The 20,254-nt window shown below is 42.8% G+C and overlaps 1 protein-coding gene across 1 annotated transcript; it reads left to right on the top strand.

Moving 5' to 3' along the window:
- Positions 1-1,797: 1,797 nt before the first annotated feature.
- On the top strand, positions 1,798-11,264 carry LOC103717395 (3-phosphoshikimate 1-carboxyvinyltransferase 2-like). The gene is made up of 8 exons (XM_008805763.6): positions 1,798-2,285; positions 2,886-3,130; positions 3,221-3,374; positions 9,797-10,011; positions 10,107-10,224; positions 10,327-10,537; positions 10,675-10,736; positions 10,842-11,264. Exons 1-8 carry the CDS (start codon positions 1,941-1,943, stop codon positions 11,058-11,060), a joined length of 1,569 nt encoding a protein of 522 aa, XP_008803985.4. The 5' UTR covers positions 1,798-1,940; the 3' UTR covers positions 11,061-11,264.
- Positions 11,265-20,254: the final 8,990 nt, after the last annotated feature.

Genomic DNA, 20,254 nt, shown 5'->3' with positions numbered 1-20,254 from the left:
CCACATATTTCAACTACCCCTAGGCGCCACGTAAGTGCGCTGACACGATCCAGTCAGCATTCCTTTTCCAATCACGCATACATATTGCAGTGAATACATTCTTAAAATTTATATTTATTTCTATATTTCTGCACAAATACTTCTAATATAAGAATTCTTCTAACATCATTAATAAAAATTATATTTATTTTAATTAAAAATAAAATAAAAATTTTAAATTATTTTTTTCTCATCGCAACCGTTTTATAAATATTTTTTTTTGCACATCTATTTATTAAGAATAATTTAGTTATTTTAATTTGAAACTATTAATTTTTTAACGGTATGGGTACATATGTAAAAATAAGAACAAAAAAGAATAGAATAGTAATATAAGTGTTTGGTGAGGTATACATGCAAATATTAATTTTAAAAATTTATTTATATAAAATTTGATATTTAGAAGGGAATTTGTGTAAAAAATCTTTTTTTAAAATTTTTGAGATTTTAACAAATACACACATGATATTGTTAGTATTTATATAAATATATCTTAATTTGCGCTATACATTCCTTCAACTAATCCATCCCCACAATTAGTAGAATTTGTTTAAAAGAGTATATGCAAGAGAAAAAAAATATCAAGAAAAATTCTGATAAAAGGAGGCGCTTATCACACTCTCACCCTAACTTTCACTTGGGTATAACTAACTAAGCAGTTATTTTTTATCCTCAATTTTTGGTTTAGTGTTAATGAGATTCATATAACTAATAAATATAAAGATGTTTTTATGTCGTATTATGCATCTTACTTGGCAAGAAGATAAATTAAAATATATTAAAAAAATAAAATCTCGACAAAGTAGAGAAAATCATTTTTAGCTTTTGTCTATATCTATCTCTATTAAACAAATAGGAGGGAGAAAGTTTTATCGCTTCAAATTTCTGAAAAAATTCTAAAACATTATAGAAAATTCTAACATGCTATGCCATGGATTTCAAATTAATTGGACTTTTTTCTTTAATCTCACCGCAGGAAAAATAACATATCTTTTTTAAAATTCCTCCAAAATATTTTTTCTACTTTATTTTTTAATTAAAATTTTATTTATCCAAAATTCATTTTGATTAGAACTAAATTTTTATAATTAGATTGGAAATATAAATTCTAAAACATTCTAACATGCTATCTCTATCTCTATTAAACAAATAGGAGGGAGGAAGTTTTTTCACTTCAAAATTCTAAAAAAATCTAAAATATTATAGAAAATTCTAACATGCTTTGCCATGGATTTTAAATTAACTGGAACTTTTTTTGTAATCCCATCGCAGGAAAAATAACATTTCTTTATAAAAATTCTGCCAAAATATTTTTATAATTTATTTTTTAATTAAAATTTTATTTATCCAAAATTCATTTTGATTAGAACTATTTTTTTATAATTAGATTGAAAATATAAATTAATATATTATTTTAAAATAAAATTATTTTTATATGATAGTCAAAAGTTTAGATGGGTTTCAGTATCATTCTACCAATTTACTTACTGATAAACTCTGATAACAGTACAGGTGATTTAACATTTTTTATAAAACTATGTTGTGGTTTATCAAGGTAGTTGATATTCTTTTTTTTTTGTGCATCGGTAGCTTATACTAATTTCGTGTGAGCATTACCATCTGAGTTAAGGAATAAAATATTCTACAGAGGTGGAGTATTTTTTTTCATAAAATTGTGTTGGAATTTGGATATTTCTAATAAAATTATGTTGGGTTTTGTCCTGCCCTAGATCTAGGGGTTTAAATGTAAATGCAAAAGAAGCTCTTAAAAAAGAAACGCGGGTTGGTGGCGAGGGGGATTTGAAGCGGAGCGGGTCGGGGGTCGGTGAGAGAACGAAGACCATTTCGCTCGCCCCCAGTTCTCCTCTGTAGAAGTCGGCGACCACCAAGCGCAGGGAGCGATGGCGCAAACGACCATGGCAAAGATCTTAGAGATGAATCCTGGCTTCTCTTCTTCCCACCTTGCCGGAGGTCGGCGGCCGACGCCCCTCACTCCTTCTCTCCACCTCCGATCGGCATCCAAGCTTGCAGGGTCCGGCTCTCTGAGAATCGGGAGCAACAGAAGGTCTGTCACGTTTAAGGCTTCTCCTCTTTGGGTTTCGGCCTCCGTCGCGACGGCTACCGAGAAGCCCTCGACGGCCCCGGAGATCGTGCTGCAGCCGATCAAGGAGATCTCCGGGACCGTCAGGCTCCCCGGCTCCAAGTCGCTCTCCAATCGGATCCTCCTTCTCGCCGCCCTCTCCGAGGTGAGATGGTCGAATTAACTCTATTTCTGGTCTTTATTTGGAAGCTTATTGTGGACAGGCGAAAACTTTTTCTGTGCCGGGAGAGATTGGTTCTAGTATTTGGGCGAATACTATGGCTACGTTGATGTTAGGGTTTTTGGTTTTCCCTTATTGTTTGGCTTTGTCATGGGGGTTGCCACGTGAAGCATCACTTTTTCAAAATCTCTTGAATGTGAAAAAAATGAACTTTTTAAGATAAAATGTGAATCTATTGAGTCTTTTCCTTTCTTTTTTCCCCCTATTATTATGTCATTTAAGCTCGTGGAATTTGTGTTAGTTTTCTATTATGGAGATGAATTCAGGCATACATATCATTAAATTTAGGAGGGAGAGAGAGAGAGAGGAAATAAGGACATAATACGTGCTCCGAGACATGCTTTGGTCTGCATATGACTTACATTATTTATAATTGCTCCTCCAGTGATCTTAAACTGATTGTTCACAGAAATTACAATCGTCTGATTGTTTGGTGAATAGATAAGTAGATATAGTCCATGTTTGCTTATACTACTTCTGTCTTTGTAGTTACGTCATACTTCTGTCTTTTGAATCTGTGATCAGGGAACTACTGTTGTAGACAATTTGTTGAATAGTGATGATGTTCGTTATATGCTTGCTGCTTTGAGAACCCTTGGCCTAACTGTGGAAGATGACAGTGCAACAAAAAGAGCAATAGTTGTAGGTTGTGGCGGCCAGTTTCCAGTCAGTAAAGATTCCAAAGAGGAAGTTCGACTCTTTTTAGGAAATGCAGGAACTGCAATGCGCCCATTGACTGCTGCTGTTACTGCTGCTGGTGGAAATGCAAGGTACCATGCTCACTTTTGGGATTAAATTCGGTTGATTTATGTCACATGCTGGTACACTGTGGCTCAAAATATATATAATTTGCATTCCAGTTACATACTTGATGGGATTAATCGGATGAGGGAAAGGCCTATAGGAGACTTGGTTACTGCTTTAAAGCAGCTAGGTGCAGATGTTGATTGTTTCTTGGGCACTAACTGCCCCCCTGTCCGTGTTAATGCAATGGGAGGTCTTCCAGGGGGAAAGGTCCGTGCACATTAAACTTGTATTTACTTTTGTCTTGCTGTGCAGTCAGAGCTTTCACAATTATTAGTATCCTCTATTTGTTAATTGCACTCTAAAAGGTAATTGTTGTTTGTTAATAATGATGTGATGTGTATATCTGAAACAAAGTGCACGTCTTGGGTAGAAGGAAAAAGCAAAACAGAGGAACATTGCTTCTTGTTTTCTTTAGATAGTATAATTGACATTCTCGTTTTTGTTGGGCAGATATGATAATAATGCTCTCTCTATAGCATCATAACAGTAGTTGGAGAACTCCCTGATTTAAATTCTTCATATTGATCTGAGTTAACTTGAGATATTTGTTGGCCTCCATAGAGCTCATGGTTCCACTAGAATACTCTGGGCATGTTTGTTGCCATGAGTTTCCTATGTAGATATGATAAATATACTACTGCAAGCTGGGAATGTGATTCTATTTCTCTTCATCTACATCTTGAGAACCTTATTTTAGTATAATGTTACTTCGCTCTTGTATAGGCATGATTTAACCTTTGCCAAGCATGTATGGTTTGACCCTTTTATTATCTGCATGCTGTTTTCTAAATATTGCTACATTTTTCTTATGATATCTGGTTTATAATTTATGATGAAAGTGCTTCTAACAATGCCTCGTATCATATACTACTAGCAAGATTTAAATTCCTAGCAAATATCCTAGTTGCTATGTAACCTATGAAGCGACACTTGAGTTTTAAATGTCAATGAACAGTATGAATGGTCAGTTAGATCAAAAAATGGTGCTCTACAATAGTGTTGAACTCTCATGTGCAACTCAAAAAATTCATGTCAAACACGAATTGACGTGTCAACTACATGTTAGACACTATAGATAGTTATTTTATCTTTGACTGTAGATTTTAAATATATTGGGTGTTAAGGCAGCCTTATGGAGGGGCCCACCCATCCATTGATTGAGCCCCACAATCCCTCTTTTTTCTAAGACTGAATGTGTGTGTGTGTGTGAGCGAGAGAGAGAAGAAAGGCAGTGGTAGGGTGCCTCTCTAAAAGAAGCCCTAAGGGGCTCTGATGGTTTGCAGCCAAAACACACAAACATATGGAGAGAGGGAAAAAGAGAGGGAAGAGGAGATAGAGGAACGAAAAGAGAGAAGAGGAGAGAGAAAAATACTCTTTTCAGATGTCTTTGTCTAGGCTCTAGATTTCATCCTCAATGCTTGACTTGTTTTGGATTTAGTACGTGATCTTGTATCCTGTTACACCATATCAAATTTTCTCTCTCTATATCTTTTCTTAGCATCTTCCCTAGTGATTATAGGTGGGTGTTTTTGTGAATGATCTGAGAGGTGTTCCTCAGGCTAGGGTTTGATCAGCCTGAGAGGTGAAGTAATCCGTTAATTCTCTTGCTTAGTGGATTGATTCTGACTACTTTATGGTTTTTTTTTGGTTAGAAGGTTTTCCACATTAATCTTTTGTGCCTGGTTTTATTAGTATTTTATTCTCTCTTGTGGTTTCGCGATCCCATTCATTGGCAAAACAAAAAGGAAGGCTTTGCCTTCAATCCTGATTACAAATTGACTAACCATGGTAAGACTGCCTAGGCACCTGGGCAACCACAGCGCCTAGGTGCCTGGCGCTTTCCTAACTGCTAGGCAGGGTGCTATAGAGGCACCTAAGTTGGTGCCTAGCCATTGTTTGACCTCTTTTTGGCCACCATTTTATGAGAGGGATGCCTATTTATGACACTATTTATCACTTTAATTCTACCCATCTTTCTTCATATGTTAACATTTATTTATTAACCGGTAATTTGGGGTATATTTGATGAGCCTTGGAGTGTATTTATACTTTAAGGACTAGTTCGTTTTCATCTAGATGATCTTTGCGAAGTGTGAACATGTTTTTTTAATCTATTGACCATGTTATCTTCTTTAATACTATTTTCGATGTTTATAAAGTGTTCCCAAAGATATTTTTATGTTGGATTTTTTTTTGAATAGCATAAGTGGTTAACCATCCATATTCCATCATTTATGAATATGATTTTTTTTTTCCATTTATATGAACCAAAACACCATATATCTTGGATTCTTAAGCTTATTTGGAGTTTGGATGTTAAACAATTTTTTCTCTGATTTTTGTAATGACAGAGACTTTTGGTATGACATAACCCTAGTCCTTATTCTTTTAAAACATATGGAATATGACAAACTAGGTACCTTGCTAGTCCTTTTTCATAATATTATTGATTCTCAATACCCTTTATTTCAAGTTAAATATAGCAAATGAACAATCTTATATATTATGCTTCATACTTATTATCACTTTTTAATATCTAAGGTAACATCTCTGAATTACCAGTGTTACACTATTCAGCATGAACATCAAATAATCGCTATCATGGAAATGTTTGAAATAAAAAATGACAGCATCAACTGATTAGTCATATGTTAAAACTTGAAAATAAAGAAAAAAATAGTCATTTTTATATAAAAGGTGAAATTCCTTTACATATATATATGTTATCTTTCTAGAAGTTCTGTTACTATAATGTTGAAAATATTAATACATACCTACATACACACATATAAATATGATTCCTAAGGGTCCTCTAATTCAGTATTTTGCCCTGAGAAAATTGGAGACTTTGATACCCATTGAATGCAACACACTTGTCTATGACTATGCAAGAGTTCCATAGGATATTTTTTTTTTGTTGAATAAATTGATGAAAAGATTAAAAATGTTCCAATGAACAATCAGTTTCATAACGATAAAAGAATTTTAGATGCCCTTGCTACAGCTAAGGAGTCTTTGGCATCATTAGTGCTATATAATAGCATGTAAGAATTTACAGCTTTCAAACAATGTTTCTTCTCAATTTCTTGCAACAGCTGTGCTAAAATTTTCTCAAGATGTCTTCTTAGCTCTCACCAGTGTAGTTCCACTTCTAGCGCATATATAGTAGTATGCCCACTTCAACAACCAGCATACTATATCATCCCTTTCAAGTCTCATGCCACATAAAGCACCAAGCAGTAACCATTCTTTCCAAAACCTTCTCTTTGTAATCAGACCTTCCATTATTAGATGGTGTGTTATTTCCGTTTTATTAATTTTAGCAATTGAATGGTTTATAAATAGTTACATTATGAAAATTTAAGGTTTTGAACAAAAATTTTAGAGTTCTAGAACATGGTGTTGGTAGCCTATCATCTTTTTTCTCTAGAAATTTTAATTTCTGTTTTGTGCTGAAACATTTGAGATTAGAGCTGAAGGTCGGCTGGGTCAATGCAAAGTTTTTGTTTCTTAAGTTTGAGTTTGATTTCTTGAAAAGTGTAATTATCGTTTTTGGTGTTACAATCTATGGTTTGAAATGCTGAATTTTTTTTTTCACTTTGTCAGTTCATGGAAGTTTGTTTTGCATCTTACGTTTCAGCATTCTTGGCACTGATGAAGGAATTTTCCAACTTCAATTTTACACTAAACTTAGCTTTCCGAAATGTTGTTGTTTTAGATTTTTTGAATGGGAATGTTTCTCTTCTACAATTATATTTTAAGAATATTTCTTGTGGAAGAACACAATATGAACTTTTCCACTGCCCTTGTTTCTCTGAACTGAAAAAGAAAAGAGTTTCCTGTTACATAATGAACTTGAATCGTTATTTTTTCTTTTGTCGGATCTCAACTTTCTTTAATAGCTTGATATTTTCTTTCCTTTCTGGATAGTAAACCCATTTTCCCACATTTTACAAGATTGTACCTGATTTTGTTGAGTAGTTATTGTGAAGGCTCCCATACTATCATTGTCATACTTTCTTTTGAAACTTACATACACTGCAGAAATCAGGTGGAAATTTGAAATTCCACATCAACTGATTATGATACCCTGCCACACCTTTAACCTACCTTTCTGAAACTTGAATTATGTAGTGGAGAATACTTCAAGCTGAATTACTTCCAAACACACGAAGGAAACATGTCATGTTACATATGGACTTTGTTTAATCAATTGCTTGGAGAGTAGAACATTAATATTTATGAATTGGAGATGTGAGATATAAATAATATCAGCTTATGTCTGTCTATCCTTTCAAACCTTTACTGTCAACCATATCCCTGATTACAAGAACAATGAGCTAGGTTTCCTTGTGGTTTTCTTGGTCCTCTGATTTTCTAATTTTTCCCTGAATTTTTTTAAGTTTCAAAAATGGTAATCCTATGCAGTCTCGACCCAGCCCGCTAGAAGTTGAAAACTAGGGTTGAACATCACCATTTTGTTCTCATTGGTTCATGGATGGACCCTGATCTTAGCTATTTAGGAAACTTTTAGGGCTGCATATCGTTTTTAATGCAAAAAATAATGGTCTTGTTTATTATGATTTCTAACTTTCAAGTTTTCTCCTCTATTTAATTATGTTTTGGAATTTTTCATCATGTAAGATAAACTCTTGCCATCCCAGATTACGAATTTCATTGTTTGACTGCAAATAATACACTTGATTTGGTGCTTCATGAAATAAGGCATAATATTTTTTGGATATTTGCAATTATTTTTTTTAATTTAAGGAGACAAGCAAGCATATCAGAAAGAGATTTACAGCCTTGAACAGCAGTCCTTAGTAATCTGTTGGTCCTTGTTTTTCCTTTCTATTTTTCTTCCTTTTCTATTATGTAAAGCAGTATACATCACTAGGATCTTTGAAATCTCTTCTCAACATCCATCTACTCATCTTCGTCTCCATGGGTCTTTCCCTCTTGTGTGGCCCTTGACTCTGCTTCAAGAGGCTGCCTTAGCCTTTTGGAGAATGACCAAACATCTAAATTGAATTAGTTTCACTTCTCTTTCAGGGGGTGTGGCTAGTCATTCACAATGTTCTGAACTCAATGAACCGGGCCAACAGACCTGGTGCTCTGGTCATGGGTTCTCGGTCCAAGTGCAGGTTAACCATGGTTCAACTATCTCAAAAAAATAATTTATATATTTTTCCCACCTCCAAAATAGGACAAGTATCTTTTCCCAATCACCTGACTTTGTCATCCCTCCTCCCAACCACCTACTCTATTCCCGATCAGGCGGTAGAGGTTCAATCTGGCCCAGACAGGGAAGGAGGAGAAGAAACAAAGGAGAAAAAAGATCATGCTGTGCCATCTCAACCATGGCACCTATGATTCCACGAGATTTGGCCATGGTGCATCCACTCTTGCTAGATCTGGCTTGAACACAACCACTCCTGTCGGATCTAGCTCCAATGCCATCCCTCCTGCCAGATTTGGTTCCAATGCCATCCCTCCTGCCAGATCTGGCTCCAACACCACCTCCTATTGGATTGGGCTAGGTTTCGGTAGTTGTGTCACTATGATGCTTAAAAAGAGATCGATACCATATGATTCTTTGCCAGGGAGATGATCTAATTGAGTTTCCTTCTCTCAACCTTTTTCCACATTCCCATTTTCAACTTGACTATTTGATCTGGTCTGGCTCGGACTGTTCAAGTGGTTGAACCGTCGAAGTCACCAGGTCAAGCAGTTTTTTAAAAAATTTGGGTTTTTGTAATCGATGTCGGGTGATGGGTCGACCCGATTGACCCATTCCAGTTTCAAAACATTGGTCATGGACTTATCATGATCTTGCTTAAAGTAACAAACTTTCTAAGCCCAAATGGTCTACACTTGCTCCATTGGTAATAATTAATGCAATCAAGGTGTTTTTCTCCAAGCACTTGTATCTTCCATGCCTAATAATGGCTGCTATCAGCTGTAACATATTGTGCAAGCTCTTGCTCATTGAATTGTTAATTTTAGCTAATTGGTTCAAGCCATCTTTCATGTTCATAATGGTTTCCAACATCTAACTGAATCAATAACTAGTTGTGAAATATTCCAACAATGACTGCTTCTTTCTTGGGTTGCCCCAGCAATATATTTTTGTACTTTGTTTCAAATACCAGAAACTAGTATAATCCATACAGTTCTTTCCACGAATGTTCAGAACTGACCATTATTTTCGTTATCATTATTGTTGTTATTGTTAGCATTACTGTTACTGTTATCTTCAAAAAAATACTGTTACCTTTACTGTTATATCATTAGCATTATTGTTACTGTTACTGTTACTATTACTGTTAACGTTAGTGCTTATTCTTATTAATGTTTCATAGAAGCGTGCCATTAACCTCACTGTTTGAAAGATAAATTCTGTTGTACAAGTTTTATACTCAAGAACACATTCAACTGCCCTAGTTTAATTTTTGTTGAGTTCACTTTTATATTTCTGTGTGTGAAAAAGATAGCAGTATCCCTTTTAGACACGCTATCTCTCCTTCGTTCATTGTTAGAAGTAGAGATTAATTAGTCTGCTGTAAATAACTTTTCAACCTTTTTCAAACTGGCAATAACAGTTGATGTGAATTCCTTGATCACTGCAGGTGAAACTCTCTGGATCCATCAGCAGTCAGTACTTGACTGCTTTGCTCATGGCAGCTCCCTTAGCTCATGGAGATGTGGAGATTGAAATCATTGACAAATTAATTTCTATTCCATATGTTGAAATGACTTTGAAATTGATGGAATGTTTTGGTGTCACTGTGGAGCATTCTGATAGTTGGGACAGATTCTTGATCAAGGGCGGTCAAAAGTACAAGTACGAGTTTAGAAATCAGAAGATTAACAATGTTGATGGCACTTGATAAATTATTTACATCTTAACTCACTTTGGTGTATTGCGACCTGTGACAGATCTCCTGGCAGTGCTTATGTAGAAGGTGATGCATCAAGTGCTAGTTATTTCTTAGCAGGTGCTGCAGTTACTGGGGGCACTGTCACTGTGGAAGGTTGTGGTACAGCCAGTTTACAGGTATTAATAGTTAACCTCTGTTGATACTGAAACATTTAGCCAATTAGTTTCATTCTTTTGACGAGGGTGCTCCTGCTGTGTCTCTGCTTTACCCATGTGTAGGGTGATGTGAAATTTGCGGAAGTTCTTGAGAAAATGGGAGCCAAGGTTACATGGACTGAGAACAGTGTCACCGTTACTGGTCCACCACGAGATCCTTCCAACAGAAAAAACTTGCATGCCATTGATGTAAACATGAATAAAATGCCTGATGTTGCCATGACCCTCGCTGTTGTGGCGCTATTTGCCGATGGTCCAACAGCCATTAGAGATGGTAGGTTTAGCTTGTACTCATATTTATTCCTTGTTTATATAAATTGTTATCTGGATTCAGTTGGACTCGTTCTGGAAAGTAACGCATTTTTACGTGCTCGAAAGAAAGCCTTATCTTCTATTTTCTTTTTTATTTAGTGGCCTCTTGGAGAGTCAAGGAGACCGAAAGGATGATTGCCATTTGTACAGAGCTTAGAAAGGTCTGTACATTCTTTTTCCCCCACAATCTCTCTCTCTCTCTCTCTCTCTCTCTCTCTCTCTCTTTTTCTCACACACATTTCTTTTGCTTCTATTTGCTAATGTAGTTGGGAGCAACAGTGGAAGAAGGGCCTGATTATTGTGTGATCACCCCACCGGGGAAGTTGAGTGTGACATCAATTGACACATACGATGATCACAGGATGGCAATGGCATTCTCTGTCGCTGCCTGTGCTGATGTCCCTGTCACTATTAAAGACCCTGGCTGCACACGCAAGACTTTCCCCGACTATTTTGATGTCCTGCAAAGGTTTACAAGGCACTGACCAACTGGATCTGCAAAGAAGATTTAGTGTGGTCAGTAACCATGGGCTGCAGCCATGTAAACTTCATGGATGGTATGTGAGTGAGCATTATTGTTTTCTTGTACAATAACGTCGCCAATGTTGCCAGGAAGGCTGTTATTTTAAACATTTTTAGAGATACAATGCATGCTTAAAAGGAAAGATGCAGGGTAATTAATTGTTAAATTTGGTTCCTTCCGCTCTGGTCATTCTCTGAGTTCCTGCTGTACTTAAGTCCACAGCTATTGATACGCCTCCAAACTGGCTACGCTTCATAAAAAGGTCTAATCAATTGAAACACACCATGGCGCCCATATATGGTGAATCAGGAGTGGCCATTAGGCGGGTCCAGCGGCATACTGTGGAGTTTGCATATTAGGAGCTTCTCACAGTTAGTCGTATCTTAACTGGATCATCGAGATCCTATGAATGTGACAGGTAGAACATTATCCATGTGCGAAGCATTTACGCTCAATGTTCAAGGCGTACTCAAGCCAGTCACTTTTGGTTGACCCACATATCCTAATTTTTTGGTGGTAGGTAAGTTCCTCCACGAGATATACATAAAAAGAGGAGCAGAGAAGGTAAGAAAGAAGAACGCCCTCATAGATTGAAAGACAATTTCCTTCTATTTTCTAATTACCACACCGACTTAGGCAACAAAAGGTCTTCCCCTAGATAAGTTTCGGCTAGAAGATTAATTTGCTCTGTACTATTTTAGGTCGGAGCGCTGCCATCTAACGATGATATCGGCTATAGCGATCGAGCGCCGCTCGCTTCTCCAATTCCAATCATAGCAGCCGACCACTGAGCTCTCTAGCATCATCGCGCTTCTCGCCGCGGTGCCCTACCATCCCAAGTGATTCACGTTGTTAAGATAGACTAGTAGCATCCATAATTGTTTCCAACAGCTCCATATTGCTTGAAACCGTGCGATATTACATGATTCAACACACCAGCATCCATCTACGAGAGCCTGCAGTTCTCGTAGAAGAATTATGCTCGGGTGGTTACATTTCTAATAGAGATTTCAAGTTTCGGGTCCTATCTAATATACTGGTTCTACCAAGGTCAGGCTCCACAGTGTCAAAGGGAAGAATATAGTCGGTTGTTTAAGAAAATTTTAGTTTCCAATGTCAGTGTCGCATTCTAAGAACCTATAATGTAAATTATATACCTACAAAACTCCATCCAGGCATCTAAAGATTAATGGACAATCCTGCAAAACATGTAATCAAAATGACTGGTATTTCAAGATGATTCCCGTCATTTATGACTAATAGCATTTTTTATTAGTTAATCAATTATCATCAAATTTAAGTTCTTTATTGGCACTTTTAGTCCAGAATGTCCATGACCAAGACTGAGATGAACTGAGACCTTGGTGCCTCAATGATTAGCCCATAAGCTGATTGGCATGATGCACAGCTACATTAGCACATAGTGTATGATATAATTTGCCTGAGAATCATAATATCTCCTCATGATATCCATTTTCATTCATAGTTACAAGTTACCATGACATAATAGGTCGGTGATCCAGCATTTTGAGATGAGAGGAGATTATCAATCATAGAAAAATCGATAGAGGAAAAAAAAAGCCGACCATCGGAATCGAACTTGTTGGGGGAAAAATGGATTGTCCAAAACACGTGGATATATCACCAGCATGTGATGACGAGCGCAACGACAGCAACCCTCAAGGCGCTCGACCTCAAGGAGCCTGACCTCAGGGCACCCGACCTCAAGATGCCCGACCTCGAGACGCCCGACCTCGGAGCTCGCAGCCTTGCAACCGTAGTCTTAAATTAAGCTGAGCTTGATCGACCTCAAGCTCCAAAAGAGACCCAGTCAAAGGACGAAGCAGACCCCTCCACTCCGCCGGAAATCAAGTCCTTCTCCTCCTCATCCGGAATCCAATCTTGCGATCTCCGCCCCAGCGATTGTCAACGATTAAATGCGCACGATCTCAACGGACCTCCAGCCAGTCCAAATTCTTGGGCCATTCACGGCAACTCATTAATTCACATGATTACGTCCAATCAAGACGGTAACTCATTAATTCGCACAGTCACGTCCAGTCACAGGTAACACTTGCACCCCTCTTATAAAAGGGGACTCTTCCTTCTGAGAGAGGAGGATTTTTCTTTCACGCATTGTTTCTTTTCTCCACAAAAAAATCCTCCGACTTAAGCATCGGAGGGCCAGCACCGGAACCCCCGGCCACCAGCTTCTTGCAGGTCCCCTGGAGAGTGCAGCTCGCTGCCGCGTCCCCTGCCGGAGCTCCTCCTCCTTGGTTCGCGGTCACCCCCGGGTCCAGTTTCCAGCAACAGTTGGCGCTAGAGAAAGGGCCCGAGTCGTGACCATGAGGCTAAGGAGTAAAGGAGTCTCCAACGCCTCCCGGCATCGCACACCAAGTCCTGGATACTCAGTCCAGAACCCACCACCAAGGCCTCTGGCGGATCAAATCCCCGAGGTCCAGCCAGAACAATTAAACACACTGGTGCAACAAGTTCAAACCCTAGCAGAAGCAGTTTAAGGCCTGCAACATGTGGAAACCCCTCCTATGCCGCTTCCACAGGTTCAGGTCCAATCGGCGCTCCCTCCAGATGGACCGGTGCCCCAAGGCCGGGATCCCCATGACTCCTCGAGGGTCAACAATGGAGAACGGCGCTGTTACCAGGGTTCAACCCGAGCGTCTCCCCGGAGAGAGCCACTAGAAAAGAACCAGGACAAAAGGCCACAGCTTTCGGAGGCCGAATCGGCCCTGGGTCAATCAGTACCAGAACAGACCACTATGGCAATCCCCCAAGGATGGGAACTCGACAAGAAGGTCGAGAAACTCGAGCGGCAGATTGAGGCGCTCCACAACCAGAAGGCAAGGCATGAGGGTGACTTTGAATTCACCACCAAGTCGCCTTTCTTTCGCCAGATCGAGGATGAACCGGTCCTACCGAGGTTCAAAATGCTCCAAGTAGAGCCCTGCAACGGGACTACCGACCTTCTTGACCACTTGGAGAGCTACCGAGCCCTTATGGCACTGCAAGGATCCTCGGAGGTCGTGCTCTGCAAGGCTTTTCCTGCAACCCTCCGAGGAACGGCTCGGCTTTGGTTCTCCGGTCTGAAGCCGAGCACTGTGTCCTCCTTCGAGCAGCTCGGTAGGCAGTTCGTTGCCAGCCGACGCCAGTGGCGAACGTTAGATTCTCTCCTCGACATCAAGCAAAAGGAAGGAGAGTCACTTAAAGACTACTTCGACCGTTTCACCGCTGCAACTTGGGAGGTCCGCGAGCTCGATCAGTCGATCGCCATGTCCGCGCTGAAGACAGAAGCTCGGTCCTACAGGTTCTTCTCCATCGAGAAGAATTTCCCCGCCGACTTTACTGAGATGCTGGTCCGAGCTCGAAAATATGCAAAGGCCGAGGAGGCCATCGCCTCCAAGTGGGGCGCGACCAAGCAGGCCTTGAAAGGGCAAAAAAAGCGCCGTGAGGAGCGCGGTCGCCTGAGAAGTCGGTTTTCCCGTCGAGAGAAGAATCTACCCCGTTTGAGGAGTCCACCTCGACAATGGGCGCAGCCTCGACCGAGATTCCCGCCTCGGCCACATGCCCCCGAGAAGGTACGGGAACTACACTCTTCTTAATGCGCCCCGGGCAGAGATCTTTATGGAGATAGAAGGCTGAGACAATTTCTGACCTCTACCTCCGATGCGGGAGTCAGAAACCTGGCGGCACTCTAGGAAGTATTGCCGCTTCCACCAAGACCACGGCCATGATACAGAGGAGTGCTTTCGACTCCGAGACGAGATCGAGGCACTCATTCGCCGTGGGGTGTTCAACCGGTTCGTGCATAACTGGCATGATGAAAGGAGGCCGGTAGAGAATGCTGCGCCGCCCCAAGACCAAAATGATAACAGGCCCATCGCTGGTACCATCAACACCATAGGAAGAGGCCCGACTAAAAAGAGCTCAACTGAAGAACTGACCAAGAGAAGAGTCCCTCCGAAGCGTTAACGCACCTCTGAAGCCATCTCGTTCTCGGACGAGAACCTAAAAGGAGTTGAAACTCCTCATGATGACGCTGTAGTCATCTCCATGGTCATGAATAAATTTGATGTAAAGCGTATTTTGGTTGATAATGAAAGCTCGGCAAACATTTTGTATTATGATGCCTTCCAAAGAATGAGAATGACAGAAGGCCAGCTCCGGAGAATGAATGCTCCGCTAGTCGGGTTCACTGGGGATTCAGTCCCGGTTGAAGGTGTCATCAACCTACTTATCACGATCGGGCTCCTCCCTCGGGAGAGCACTGGGAGAACGGACTTTCTTGTGGTCCGCCTGCCCTCGGTCTACAACGCCATCCTTGGGCGACCAGAACTCAATGTTCTCCGAGCCATAGTCTCGACATGTCATCTGCTCGTGCGGTTCCCTACCAAACAAGGAGTGGGCGAGGTTTGTGGGAACCAGGCGACAACCAAACAATGCTACATGGCAACCCTCAAAGCAAAGCAACTGGCCAAAATACCGAGCCGAGCAGAACAATTAGTTGAGGCGTCAGCCCAAACTTCGGACCAGGCGCTGCCCATTGAAACCCCGAAAGTACGGGACGAGCCTCGGAGGGAACGGGCAAAACCTGGTGAGCTTCTCATTTAAATCCCTTTGAGAAGAGACTGCCTAGAGCTAACCGTGCAGATTGGCTCTGGCCTGAGCCATCATGAGCGGGATCGCCTGATTGAGTTCCTCCAGTCTAACATGGACATCTTCGTTTGGTCGCCTAGGGATATGCCGGGAATAGATCCCGAGGTCATGGTTCACCAACTCCATGTGAGACCAACCTACAAGCCCGTAAGGCAGAAGAAACGGAGTTCCGCACCGGAACGACAGCGAGCAACAGCCGAGGAGGTCGACAAGCTCCTCGAGGCCGGCTTCATCCAAGAAGTCTCCTACCCGGATTGGTTCGCCAACGTAGTCCTCGTGAAGAAAGCTAATGAAAAATAACGCATGTGTGTGGACTACACCGACCTGAACAAGGCCTATCCAAAGGACCATTTTTTTCTTTCCAGGATCGACCAGCTTGTCGACTCCACCTTGGGACACTAGTTGCTGACCTTCATGGACGCCTTCTCAGGGTACAATCAGATCCAAATGGCGCCCGAAAATGAGGAGAAGACAACCTTCATCATAGACAAGGGCCTCTACTGCTACAAGGTAATGTCATTCGGACTGAAGAATGCTGGAGCAACATAGCAAAGGCTGGTAAGCCAGGTCTTTAAAGACCAGATAGGCCGAAACATTGAGGTCTATGGAGACGACATGCTGGTGAAGAGCCAGACGGCGGAGCATCACATCGCCAATCTCGATAAAGCGTTCTTCACCCTCAAGAAGTATCAAATGAAGCTTAACCCCACCAAATGTGCTTTTGGGGTTACCTCAGGCAAGTTCCTCGGTTTCGTGGTAACTTAGCACAGGATCGAAGCGATCCCCGAGAGGATCCGAGCACTGCAAGAAATGGTGCCACCAAAAACGGTCAGAAAGGTACAACGGCTCATCGGACGAGTTGCGGCCCTGGAAAAGTTCGTTTCTAAGTCGGTCGAACGGTGTCTCCCGTTCTTCAAGATCCTCAAAAGGCCGAAGGACTTCCTATGGATAGAAGAGTGTCAGCAAGCCTTTGAAGAGCTAAGAAGCTACATTGCCTCCCCTCCACTGCTCACAAAGCCTCAGCAAGGCGAGCTCCTTTATCTATACCTGGCCATCTCTCCGATGGCGGTAAGCTCGGTCCTGGTCCGAGAAGAAGGCAGGTCTCAAAGATTGGTATACTACACCAGCCAAGTTCTGAGGGATGCCGAGATCCGATACTCCAAGCTGGAGAAGACAATCTATCCACTACTCACCTCAGCCTGAAGACTCCGACCTTACTTTCAGGCCTACACTATGGCCATACTGACCGACCAGCCTATAAAACAAATCCTGCAACAGTTGGATCGTGCGGGGAGGATCGTAAAGTGGACGGTCGAGCTCGAAGAATTCGACCTCGAGTACCGTTCGAAGCCGGCAGTCAAGGCCCAAGTGCTCGCTGACTTTGTAGTGGAGTACACCTTATCGGACGATCCTGAGCCCGAGCGCACACCAAGAGAGGAAACTCCAGGGGAACCATGGGTTCTACATGTGGACGGCTCCTCAACCTCGGGGGGTAGCGGCGCAAGCCTCATCCTCACTAGCCCGGATGGGGTGGTCGCAGAGCAAGCCCTACGCTTCGAGTTCCCTGCCTCGAACAATGAAGCGGAGTACGAGGCGCTCGTCGTCGGGCTAAGGTTGGCAAAGGAGCTCAAGGTCGAGACTCTAAAGGTCTTCAGTGATTTCCAACTGGTCGTGAGCCAGATTTTGGGAGACTTCGAAGCGAGGGAGCCGCCAATGCAAAAGTACCTCCAAAAGGTGCGAGACATCACCTCCATACTGAGCTCTTTCGACATCCAGCACATTCCTAGAGCGGAAAACGCAAGGGCGGACTAGCTATCAAAATTGGCAACTTTCCGCATGAGCGAGCTCCCAAAGACCACAACGCTCGAGTATCTCCAAGCACCCAGCACCATGGAGCCTGAACTAGTTCTCTGTGTCGAGTCTGAACCAAGCTGGATGGACGCGTTCGTCAACTACCTGCAGAGCGAAGCCCGCCGGATCAAGCGTCAGGCTTCCCGATACCTCTTGTATGAAAGCAAGCTCTACCGCAGGTCATTCACCTCTTCCTTGCTCAGATGCCTCCACCCTTTAGAGGCGGATTACGCCATGCGAGAGGTTCATGAAGAAATCTGCGGAAACCACCTAGGGGGCCGTGCCCTAACCCACAAGATTTTACGCCATGGATATTATTCGCCCACACTCCAAAAAGATGCTGTGAATTTCGTCCAAAAGTGCGATCGATGTCAGCAAAATGCCAACATTCAGCGCCGACCCTCAATCCCACTAACCTCGATCAGCGCCCCCCAGCCATTTGCTTAATGGGGGATCGACATCTTGGATCCATTTTCCCAGGCCACGGGACAAAGAAAGTTTCTTATTGTCTCCATCGACTACTTCACTAAATGGGTTGAGGCTGAACTGGTGGCCCAAATCTCCGAGCCAAAAATGCGAGATTTTGTCTGTAAATCAATAATCTATGGGTTCGAGCTCTCCCGTGTTCTCATATCTAACAACGGTCGCCAGTTCGACAACGCCCACTTCAGGGAGTTCTGCTCCGAGCTCGGCGTCGACCATCGTTTCACCTCCGTCGCTAATCCGCAGACGAACGGAGAAACCGAGGTGACAAATCACACCATCCTTCAGAAACTCAAAGCCAGACTCGACCGATCCAAAGGGTAATGGGTCGAAGATCTCTACAATGTCCTTTGGGCCTATAGAACTACATTCCGAGTCCCCACCAGCAAAATCCTCTTCAATCCGGCTTACAGAACAGAGGCGGTCATCCCCTTGGAAATCAGGCTCCCGTCACTAAGGGTGGAGAACTATGATGCAGCTTCCAACTCATCCCAGCTCAGAAATAACTTGGATCTCCTCGAGGAAACAAAGGAGACTGCTCGAGTCCGCATGGCAAGATATCAACAGAAAGCGACGCAGTACTACAACTCCAGGGTAAAGGTCAAGCTCTTCAAGGTGGGAGATCTCGTCCTAAGAAAAGCCGAAGCTTCTCAACCCACCGAGCAAGGAAAGTTCGCCCCAAACTGGGAAGAACCATATCGAGTCGCTCGAGTCCAGCAGCCCAAAGCCTACAAGTTGGAGTCTCTTGAAGGGACCCCCATTCCCCAAAGCTGGCACTTCAAAAACCTCTGAATGTATTATCAGTAGAGCACCCCCTAGGGGTCTCCAGTGTTTGAGAGCATGACCAATAGAGCGTTTCTCAGGTTTTTCTTTTAATTATTCAATGCTTCTTCTAATGATTAATCTACTTGTGAACTCCAGGGTGCCCCGACCAAGTTCGGGATGCTTCGCAATGCCAGCCTCGAGCTCGGTCTCCCTCAACAACAAGACCTCGACCAAGCTCGGGATGCCCCAACCAAGCTCGGCATGCCCCGCTAAGTCGACCGCAAGCTAAGTCTCCCTCGGCCTCGGGAAGCATCGCAGAGTCAACTGCAAGCTCAGGCTCTCTCGACCTCGTGCGTGCTCCCCTGACCAAGCTCAGGATGCCCCGCTGAGTCGACCGCGAGCCAAGTCTCCCTCGACCTCGGAAAGCATCGCAGAGCCGACCGCGAGCTCAGGCTCCCTCAACCTCGCGCATGATCCTCCGAACAAGCTCAGGATGCCCCGCTGAGTCGGCCGCGAGCCAAGTCTCCCTCAGCTTCGAAAAGCATCGCAGAGTCGACCGCGAGCTTAGGCTCCCTCGACCTCGCACATGATCCTCCGACTAAGCTCGAGATGCCCCGCTGAGTCGACCGCGAGCCAAGTCTCTCTCGGCCTCGAAAAGCATCGCAGAGCCGACCGCGAGCTCAGGCTCCCTCGACCTCGCGCATGATCCCCCGACCAAGCTCGGGATGCCCCGCTGAGTCGACCGCGAGCCAAGTCTCCCTCGACCTCGGAAAACATCGCAGAGTCGACTGCAAGCTCAGGCTCCCTCGACCTCACGTATAATCTCCCGACCAAGCTCGGGATGCCTCGTAGAGTCGACCGCGAGCCAAGTCTCCCTCGGCCTCGGGAAGCATCGCAGAGTTGACCACGAGCTCAGGCTTCCTCGATCTCGTGCGTGATGCCTGGACAAGTTCGGATGTCTCGACTAAGTTTGAGATGCCCCGACCAAGTTCAGGATGCTCTGCTACGCCAACTTCAAGCTCAGTCTTCCTCGACCTCAAGTCTCGCCAAATAGATGTCCGACCAAGTTCGGAAGCCGAGCCCAAAGACTTAGCGGAATTCTTCCAGGAGCCGAGCCCAAAGACTTGGCGGAATTTTTCCGGAAGCCGGGTCAAAAGACTTAGTGAAATTCACCAAAAAATACCAGAATAACCTGTGAAAGCAAATGATGCGTAGAGTTCGATTCAAGCAATCAACGATAAGAGTTCATTAAATACGCAAGTGAAAACAGACTTGAAGACATAAGGAGACTTGAAAAAGTATGCATTTCATTGATGGGGAGCCCCAAGGCTGAGTATAAAATTCGATCCCGAGGCCGACCAAGCTAGCCGTACAATGGCTACAATG

Source organism: Phoenix dactylifera, chromosome 10, assembly GCF_051530095.1.
Source record: "Phoenix dactylifera cultivar Ajwa chromosome 10, Ajwa_hap1_PhDact_Kaust_v1.1, whole genome shotgun sequence".
Classification (NCBI taxonomy): Eukaryota; Viridiplantae; Streptophyta; class Magnoliopsida; order Arecales; family Arecaceae; genus Phoenix; species Phoenix dactylifera.
This window is presented reverse-complemented; position numbering and strand designations above follow the sequence as displayed.